General features: G+C 45.2%; 1 protein-coding gene across 1 annotated transcript in view; it reads left to right on the top strand.

Annotated features, from left to right (window-relative positions):
• The window catches only part of sptbn5 (spectrin, beta, non-erythrocytic 5), a 127,115-nt gene that overhangs the window by 80,714 nt on the left and 36,401 nt on the right, over positions 1-10,000 (top strand). The window contains exons 52-58 of the mRNA XM_078278176.1: positions 673-794; positions 2,133-2,295; positions 4,974-5,162; positions 8,014-8,091; positions 9,100-9,272; positions 9,713-9,803; positions 9,909-10,000. The exon at positions 9,909-10,000 is cut by the window's right edge and continues 55 nt beyond it. Coding sequence (XP_078134302.1) covers positions 673-794; positions 2,133-2,295; positions 4,974-5,162; positions 8,014-8,091; positions 9,100-9,272; positions 9,713-9,803; positions 9,909-10,000 — 908 coding nt within the window. The remainder of the gene's footprint in view (positions 1-672; positions 795-2,132; positions 2,296-4,973; positions 5,163-8,013; positions 8,092-9,099; positions 9,273-9,712; positions 9,804-9,908) is intronic.

Genomic DNA, 10,000 nt, shown 5'->3' with positions numbered 1-10,000 from the left:
CACACACTTCTTCTTTTCATGCCACTTTCTACTTCTACTTCTACTCCTACATTACGCTACATTTCAGAGAGAAATATTGTACTTTTTACTCCACTACATTCATCTGTTCCAGCTTTAGTTACTAGTTACTTTAGTTACTAGTTACTTTAGTTACTTTAGTTACTAGTTACTTTAGTTACTCCACTACATTCATCTGTTCCAGCTTTAGTTACTAGTTACTTTAGTTACTAGTTACTTTGAGTTACTAGTTACTTTAGTTACTCCACTACATTCATCTGTTCCAGCTTTAGTTACTAGTTACTTTAGTTACTCCGCTAGCTTTAGTTACTAGTTAATAACAATATAAGGACTACAAGTCCAGCTGAGATGATCAGACCATTAAACACACAGCTGGTTGATCCTTTACTCTTTACACAATGTTTTAATACTGTAACTACATTCTCCTGATGATACTTACACACTTTTACTGCAGTACCATTTTCAATGCAGGACTTTAACTTGTAACAGAGTATTATTACTATTAGTATTATTGTGTGTTTTACCTAAGTAAAGGATCTGAATACTTCTTTCACCGCTGCACATTAATAGTAAAGCTGAATTAGTTATTTAGTTGTCAGTTCTTGTACCGTGAGGTTGTCACGGTGAGTGTGTGTCCGTGTATTATGTACTCAGGCTCTGGAGACGGAGGTGTTGGACCACCTGAAGGCTCGATCGGTGATGAGCGACAAGCTAAAGAACAAACAGAAGGAAGTCCAGAAAGCTCTCCAGACTCTGGACAAGCAGGTGGAACTCCGGTAAGGGAGCTTACCTGACCGCCACAGGCAGTGCTTAACACCGAATATATTCCATATCACGCTTGCGCAGGTCGAGTATTTATATCAACAAAGTCACCTGTGACCTGGGGGTGACTCTCCCCAAGGTCATCCATCCATCCATCTTCGTCCGCTTATCTGCTGTTGGCAGATAGTGAGGAGATGTTTTTTACAGTGTGTTCAGGGGACAGGCAGCTAGCAGATAATGAGGAGATGTTTTTAACAGTGTGTTCAGGGGACAGGCAGCTAGCAGATAGTGAGATGTTTTTACAGTGTGTTCAGGGGACAGGCAGCTAGCGGACAGTGAGGAGATGTTTTTTTTTTACAGTGTGTTCAGGGGACAGGCAGCTAGCAGATAGTGAGATGTTTTTACAGTGTGTTCAGGGGACAGGCAGCTAGCGGACAGTGAGGAGATGTTTTTTTTTTACAGTGTGTTCAGGGGACAGGCAGCTAGCAGATAGTGAGGAGATGTTTTTTACAGTGTGTTCAGGGGACAGGCAGCTAGCAGATAGTGAGGAGATGTTTTTTACAGTGTGTTCAGGGGACAGGCAGCTAGCAGATAGTGAGGAGATGTTTTTTTACAGTGTGTTCAGGGGACAGGCAGCTAGCAGATAGGGAGATGTTTTTTACAGTGTGTTCAGGGGACAGGCAGCTAGCAGATAGTGAGGAGATGTTTTTTACAGTGTGTTCAGGGGACAGGCAGCTAGCAGATAATGAGGAGATGTTTTTTACAGTGTGTTCAGGGGACAGGCAGCTAGCAGATAGTGAGGAGATGTTTTTTTACAGTGTGTTCAGGGGACAGGCAGCTAGCAGATAGTGAGGAGATGTTTTTTTACAGTGTGTTCAGGGGACAGGCAGCTAGCAGATAGTGAGGAGATGTTTTTTTACAGTGTGTTCAGGGGACAGGCAGCTAGCAGATAGTGAGGAGATGTTTTTAACAGTGTGTTCAGGGGACAGGCAGCTAGCAGATAGTGAGATGTTTTTTACAGTGTGTTCAGGGGACAGGCAGCTAGCAGATAGTGAGGAGATGTTTTTTACAGTGTGTTCAGGGGACAGGCAGCTAGCAGATAGTGAGATGTTTTTTACAGTGTGTTCAGGGGACAGGCAGCTAGCAGATAGTGAGGAGATGTTTTTTACAGTGTGTTCAGGGGACAGGCAGCTAGCAGATAGTGAGGAGGTGTTTGCTGTATGTGACAAAAAATGTTGTAGCCTAAAAAACACGTGACATTGCTTAGAGCACCTTTAATTAACTTTGTATCAACTCATTTGGCAATGGCTTGAATGTATAAAGCTATAACAACAGTCATGTTGTTTGTTCAGGAAGGAGAAGCTGCACGAGGCCCACCAGCTGCAGCTGTTCAAAGCCAACCAGCGCCTCCTGCTGGAGTGGAGCGTCAAACAGAGCGGCGAGATGGCGGAGAAAGGCCTTCCCAAAACCAGAGCCGAGGCCGACCGGCTCATCGTGGAGCATCAGGACTGGAAGGTGAGAGTCGTCTCCAGAGTACCAGCTCTGTGTCTTCTACTCTGAAGATTGATAAAACCAAAGGTGACCGAGCTTTTTTATGTGCTTTTCATCATCATCACATACCCTTCACCATACCCCAACATCATCACATACCCTTCACCATACCCCCCATCATCACATACCCTTCACCATACCCCCCCCATCATCACATACCCTTCACCATACCCCCCACATCATCACATACCCTTTCACCATACCCCCCCATCATCACATACCCTTCACCATACCCCCACATCATCACATACCCTTCACCATACCCCAACATCATCACATACCCTTCACCATACCCCCCATCATCACATACCCTTCACCATACCTAGAGATTGACATGGGGTACTTTCCATGAAATCATCTCTCAATGCAAATCAAACCAGCTATTAGACTAACTGAAATACAACCATAGGGCCCATTAACAAAGAATCTTTTACTCCACAGTCATCAAAAACCCTTTCTTTGCAAATACACACAGTCAACAAAAGATACTTCGGGGAATGTACCCGTGACAGTCATCCACATACACATCAACATGCCCAGAATGCAATTTCACATCATTTTGGACCCGTTATTGTCACCACATCTGTGTCTGAAATGTTGGAAAAGCTAGAGCAGACCAAATAAGTCCACTTGGGACCAACTACAACCAGATCTGAGCAGGGCTGTAGTCAAGTCCACCTTTGTCGAGTCCAAGACAAGTCCAAGACCAGGACTAGTCGAGACCGAGTCAAGACCGAGTCCAAAGAGGTTCAAGTCCAAGTCAAGACCGAGTCCAAAAAACTTTGAGTCCAAGTCAAGACCGAGTCCAAATGAGAGACAGTCAATACCGAGACAGAAAAAAAAGAATCCTCTTCAAGACCATTTACTTGCCTGTTCATAACTCATGTGATGATGAGAGACAGTATATCTTCTATTAAGATGATCATTTTGCTTTATTATTTGTAATAATCAAAAAGCAAGTGCAGTAAATCACTATAGGATCAAATTAAGCCATATTATTTACTTAAAATATAAAATGGAAATGTTCCCATTCTTTAACTTATTACCTGTCCTGAAGAATTGCTAGTACAAAGTGCTCGCTGACATTGTGTCTGTGGCCAAAATGAAACTGATTGATGCCTGATGATTGAGGTATATGATGCAGCCAGGCGTGTACCAGGCGACCAATCACGACGCCCGTTCTAGATGGATTCATTAAACTAATACCTGCTTTCTGAACGAGCACGCTTCATCTATGGTTTTGTTTTGAAGGAGGCAGTTACTTTAGACAAAAGCATATTGTGCTGGCCTAGACGAGCCCGAGACAACAGAAAAGCGTCTTGAGTCCAACAGCCGAGTCTGAGACAAGTCCAAGTCCAGATAACAACGAGTCCAAGACAACAGAAAAGCGTCTTGAGTCCAATGGCCGAGTCTGAGACAAGTCCAAGTCCAGATACCAACGAGCCCAAGACAACAGAAAAGCGTCTTGAGTCCAACGGCCGAGTCTGAGACAAGTCCAAGTCCAAATACCAACGAGTCCAAGACGAGCCCGAGACAACAGAAAAGCGTCTTGAGTCCAACGGCCGAGTCTGAGACAAGTCCAAGTCCAAATACCAACGAGTCCAAGACGAGCCCGAGACAACAGAAAAGCGTCTCGAGTCCAACGGCCGAGTCTGAGACAAGTCCAAGTCCAGATAACAACGAGTCCAAGACAACAGAAAAGCGTCTTGAGTCCAACAGCCGAGTCTGAGACAAGTCCAAGTCCAAATACCAACGAGTCCAAGACGAGCCCGAGACAACAGAAAAGCATCTCGAGTCCAACGGCCGAGTCTGAGACAAGTCCAAGTCCAAATACCAACGAGTCCAAGACGAGCCCGAGACAACAGAAAAGCGTCTCGAGTCCAACGGCCGAGTCTGAGACAAGTCCAAGTCCAGATACCAACGAGTCCAAGACGAGCCCGAGACAACAGAAAAGCGTCTCGAGTCCAACGGCCGAGTCTGAGACAAGTCCAAGTCCAGATACCAACAAGTCCAAGACGAGCCCGAGACAACAGAAAAGCGTCTCGAGTCCAACGGCCGAGTCTGAGACAAGTCCAAGTCCAAATACCAACGAGTCCAAGACGAGCCCGAGACAACAGAAAAGCATCTCGAGTCCAACGGCCGAGTCTGAGACAAGTCCAAGTCCAGATACCAACGAGTCCAAGACAACAGAAAAGCGTCTTGAGTCCAACGGCCGAGTCTGAGACAAGTCCAAGTCCAGATACCAACGAGTCCAAGATGAGCCCGAGACAACAGAAAAGCACCTTGAGTCCAACGGCCGAGTCTGAGACAAGTCCAGCACTGTTGTTTACCTTTTATTGAAGCAGATCTTAACCTATCTGCCTCGACTGGAAAGCTCAACTTCTGTTTTAAATGTGCTTTATAAACAAAGAGGACTTGGGGCGTCCTGGTAGCTCACCTGGTTGAGTGTGCTCCCCGTGTACTAAGGCTCAGTCTTTACCGCAGTGGCCCAGGTTCAAGTCCAACCCGCAGCCCTTTGCTGCATGAAGTTCTTCTGTCTCTCTACCCTCTTTCTTTTGTCTTGATCTGTCCTATCAATAAAGGCCACAAAATAATCTTTATAAATAAGGAGGACTTGACTTGATGTTAACTGTAATTTCCAGACGGAGATCGACGCCCGCGCCGAGCGCATCGACTCTGTCCGGGACTTCGGCCTGGGTCTGATCCGATCGTGTCACGGTTCGAAGGCGGAGATCAAGAAGGCCCTGAACCAGCTGGAGGAAGCTAAATCCGGACTGGACAGAGTCTGGCAGAACCGCAGCACGACCCTGGAGCAGGCCCGAACCCTACAGGTGAGACTCTATGTAGTGGGGAGGGGGGATTAAGACTATTTTAACGATCTCAGCGCACGGCGTGAAGCGCCTGAAAAAAGGGTCCGTGTGCCGGGCGCATGGTTCTAAAGGGTTGTTCTTAGTGTCTTCATTAATCAGAGGTGTGTCTTGGGCGTAACATGCAATCAACCAATCAGAGATCATCTCCCATTCCCTTTAAAAGCCAGGCGCGTTTGGACCTTGGAGCATTGCTGTTATGATGGAGGATTTACACCGTAATATTTGTATTTGTAATCTTCTGCATGTGTGTGTGCTGCTGTGCGTCCCTGTGTGTGTAACAAGCATAGTGTGCACGTGCTGTGCACGAGCCTAGGAGCATTTTACTAATGCTCTGTTAAAATAACACTGAAATGCTGCGTTATTGTAGCCTGACAAGCCAGCCCCACATCCAGATGTTGGGTCTGGGAACTCCCCATTGGCAGGGCTCAGTCCGAGGGGCGGGATCAACGGTTGTCGGTTGATGCTGGTTTTACAACGTAAGAGACGTCTCCTGTTTCAACAGCCAATAGAGAAGTCAGCTGGTGGAGTCTCCAGAGGCTGGTTTTAGAACGCGAGAGACGTCTCCTGTTTCAACAGCCAATAGAGAAGTCAGCTGGTGGAGTCTCCAGAGGCTGGTTTTAGGGACGTAAGAGACGTCTCCTGTTTCAACAGCCAATAGAAGTCAGCTGGTGGACTCTCCAGAGGCTGGTTTTAGGGACGCGAGAGACGTCTCCTGTTTCAACAGCCAATAGAGAAGTCAGCTGGTGGAGTCTCCAGAGGCTGGTTTTAGGACGTAAGAGACGTCTCCTGTTTCAACAGCCAATAGAGAAGTCAGCTGGTGGAGTCTCCAGAGGCTGGTTTTAGGACGTGAGAGACGTCTCCTGTTTCAACAGCCAATAGAGAAGTCAGCTGGTGGAGTCTCCAGAGGCTGGTTTTAGAACGCGAGAGACGTCTCCTGTTTCAACAGCCAATAGAGAAGTCAGCTGGTGGAGTCTCCAGAGGCTGGTTTTAGGACGTAAGAGACGTCTCCTGTTTCAACAGCCAATAGAGAAGTCAGCTGGTGGAGTCTCCAGAGGCTGGTTTTAGGACGTGAGAGACGTCTCCTGTTTCAACAGCCAATAGAGAAGTCAGCTGGTGGAGTCTCCAGAGGCTGGTTTTACAACGTAAGAGACGTCTCCTGTTTCAACAGCCAATAGAGAAGTCAGCTGGTGGAGTCTCCAGAGGCTGGTTTTAGAACGCGAGAGACGTCTCCTGTTTCAACAGCCAATAGAGAAGTCAGCTGGTGGAGTCTCCAGAGGCTGGTTTTAGGACGTGAGAGACGTCTCCTGTTTCAACAGCCAATAGAGAAGTCAGCTGGTATAGTCAGCTACAATCAAATGATCCATAATCAATTTAATTTCTGTTACAAACTGTTAACGGAGGCTCAACGTGCGCCTGCGAGCATGCACGGTGGAGCGAGCTAGAGAGTGACTGAAGAGAGGGAGCGCCTAGGACAAAGCCGTGAATCGGACAAATAAAACTGAACTATAGAAATGTAACTGTAGTAAGCATGTCACTGTCACTAACGTTATCCACATTCATATTTACACGCAACAAATGATATATCCAGCTGCAAAAAGCCTGGAAGTCTGAAGCTAGGACGGAAGTACAAAGAGTCGTTGCTGTGAAGATGATACACCGTCTCGTCTCGTCTCATTGGTGTTAACTGGCAGCTTTCAGTCCGCCGCGTTGTGAATAGCTGCAAGTTTCCACTCGTCTCGTCCAGAATCTTTGATCTGAACAGCCAAGATTCGACCGTGAGACTGCTGCTGTCTTTTTTATGTTGAATCTGACATGCTAAAAATAAATAAATACCAAAAACAAAAATACAAATCTGTTACTTTAATCTATCAGTTGGTCTCAGAGACTTATAGATATATACAGTATAACGTCCTTCCTGTTGTCTTTTGTTCGGCATTCTCTGTTGATGCTTTCATCCCTCCTGTTGTCCTCAGGTCGACTCTGACCCATTTTCAAAAGGTTTCTGTATCAAAAATGTGGTTTCTTTCAACCAAATTTTAAAATAACATGGATGGGGGCGGCCTCTAGCTCCCCCAGAGGGAGCGTTCACCCACGTAGGCTGAGTCCTTTGCAGCGGCGCGGGTTTGAAGCCGACCTGCTGCCCTTTGCTGCGTGTCATCCCCATCTCTCTCCCCCTTTCCTGTCTATCCACTGTCACTGTACATTAAAGGGAAAACCCCCAAAAAATTAATCTTAAAAAAAAACCAATAACGTGGATGGTTCACTCCTAACAAGTTATATAAATGATCAGTTCAATAGTTTCATTTAATTTGGGTGTTTAATTCAGTTTCATAGCATGTAAAGAAGAACTGATAATAGAACATTGAAAAACGTAGGAAAAAAAATGTCAAAAATGCACAGAAAAAAGTGACAAAAACATCGGAAAAAGTGACACAAATGTGGGAAAAGCTTAAAAAAACGCCGTCAATAATTGCAGGAAAATATTGACAGAAGCTTCAAATAGAGTGACAGAAGTGTGTTGTTGCCGTTGGTCGACGGGGAAGACTACACAAGGGTTAAAAAGCAGCGGAAGACTCATGTTTGTAGTTTTGTGTTTTTACGTCTTTTCGTTTTTTTATATCCATTGGTATTTTATTTCTTTTTTGCGTGCTCAATTTACTGTTTTGATCTAATTTTAACAATGTTATCATGTGAAGCACTTTGTGACTTTGTCTGTAAAAGGTGCTATATCAAATAAACGTATTATTATTATTATTATTATTATTATTATTATTATTATTATTATATAAATGACGGGTTGTCCATCCTGCAGGTGTTCCTGTCTTCTGTAGAGCAGTGTGAGAGCTGGCTCAACAACATGGAGGCCTTCCTCTCCAACCAGGACCTGGGGGTAAGAGCCACCTTTCTGATGTAGAAAAGATCTTTTAAAAAGTAACTTCCCCGTGTTTTTGTGTCTAAGTGACTAATGTGAACAACACTTGTTTAAATTGGTTAAAACAAGCTGCAAAGTAACGTTAAACTGTACGTTAGCGTCCACTAAAAGTGCTGTTTTTGCCGCTGACAGTGTCTGACAACATTATAGAAAGGATCCCTACAGAGATAGACCTTTTTGTTAAAGCGTAAGATCCTTTTAGTTTAACATGAAACAGCCCCGAAATCACCATCACCAAACTCCACCAGACTCCATGTAAATAATCAGGACTTTTAGCATCGTAAAACACACTTCATTCAAAGTGGACAGAAACTAAATAAAACTACCAAAAGCCGTCATGGTTAATCTTCCCACTGTTTCCAACAATCACCACTCTGGTTTGGTTGAAATAAACCCTTAATTCACCCATTTACATGTGGAGATATGCTGGCTCTATACACGCTAAAAGTCTTGATTATTTACATGGAGTCTGGTGGAGATATGCTGGCTCTATACACGCTAAAAGTCCTGATTATTTACATGGAGTCTGGTGGAGTATGCTGGCTCTATACACGCTAAAAGTCCTGATTATTTACATGGAGTCTGGTGGAGATATGCTGGCTCTATACACGCTAAAAGTCCTGATTATTTACATGGAGTCTGGTGTAGTTTGGTGATGGCGATATCAGGGCTGTTTCATGTTAAACTAAAAGGATCTTCCTCTTTAACTAAAAGGTCTATCTCTGTAGGGATCCATCCCATAATGTTGTCAGACACTTAGAATAATAATCTGAGTCTGTCAGCAGCAACAACAGAACTTTTAGTGGCCGCTCACTGATGCCAAACATTTCACATTTCACGGATTTTACAGCTGCCGTTTACAGTGTTGTTGCTCAATACTGGACCAATTTCAGAGATTTTTGTTCACATTGGTCACTGAAGAATAGCTTAGCCTCAGTTTCTTTTTCATCTCTTGTGTGAGCGCAGAGCTCGGTGACGGAGGTGGAGACTCTGCAGAGGAAGCAGGCCCAGTTCGCGGAGGCTCTGGAGGCTCAGGTGGAGCAGCTGGACGAGGTGGACAAACTGGGCCAGAAGATGATCCAACAGAAACACTACGACTCCGACAACATCCGAGCCAAGAGCAGAGCCCTCGCCGCCAGGTGAGGGAAAGCACGGACATCATCACATCTCTGTTTTCTTGGAAGTCTTTCTTGAAGTTTATCGTAGTCCATCTATATGTATATATCCAAGGCAGTACTGTGCACTGATGAATGAATTAGTGTTTTCCTGGTCCCGGTACAAAACAAAAAAATGAACAGAAGTTGCAAATAACAGGATACAAAAAAAACACGATGTGTGTGTGTGTGTGTGTGTGTGTCTGTGTGTGTGTGTGTGTGTGTGTGTGTGTGTGTGTGTGTGTGTGTGTCTCTCTCTCTCTCTCTCTGTGTGTGTGTGTCTCTCTCTGTGTGTGTGTGTGTGTGTGTGTGTGTGTGTGTGTGTGTGTGTGTGTGTGTGTGTGTGTGTGTGCGTGCGTGTGTGTGCGTGTGTGTGCGTGTGTGCGTGTGTGTGTGTGTGTGTGTGTGTGTGTGTGTGTGTGTAGACGGAGCCAGCTGCAGCAGCAGAGCAGATCTCGTCTCAAAGCTCTGGATCGATCCCTGAAGCTGCAGCAGTTCTTATCCAGCAGCTATCAGGTACCAGACTCTACTGGACTCTCTCTCTCTCTCTCTCTCTCTCTCTCTCTCTGTCTCCTGCTGCTCTAATAAAGACAATAATAGTCCTAAAAAATCCTCCCTCAGGTGTGTGTGTGGCTGAATGAGCGTAACGCTGTGGCGCTGGATGAGAGCTGGAGGGAACCAACCAACCTCCAGGCCAAACTGCTGAAACATCA

This window comes from Sander vitreus, chromosome 20 (genome assembly GCF_031162955.1).
Source record: "Sander vitreus isolate 19-12246 chromosome 20, sanVit1, whole genome shotgun sequence".
Lineage (NCBI taxonomy): Eukaryota > Metazoa > Chordata > Actinopteri > Perciformes > Percidae > Sander > Sander vitreus.
This window is presented reverse-complemented; position numbering and strand designations above follow the sequence as displayed.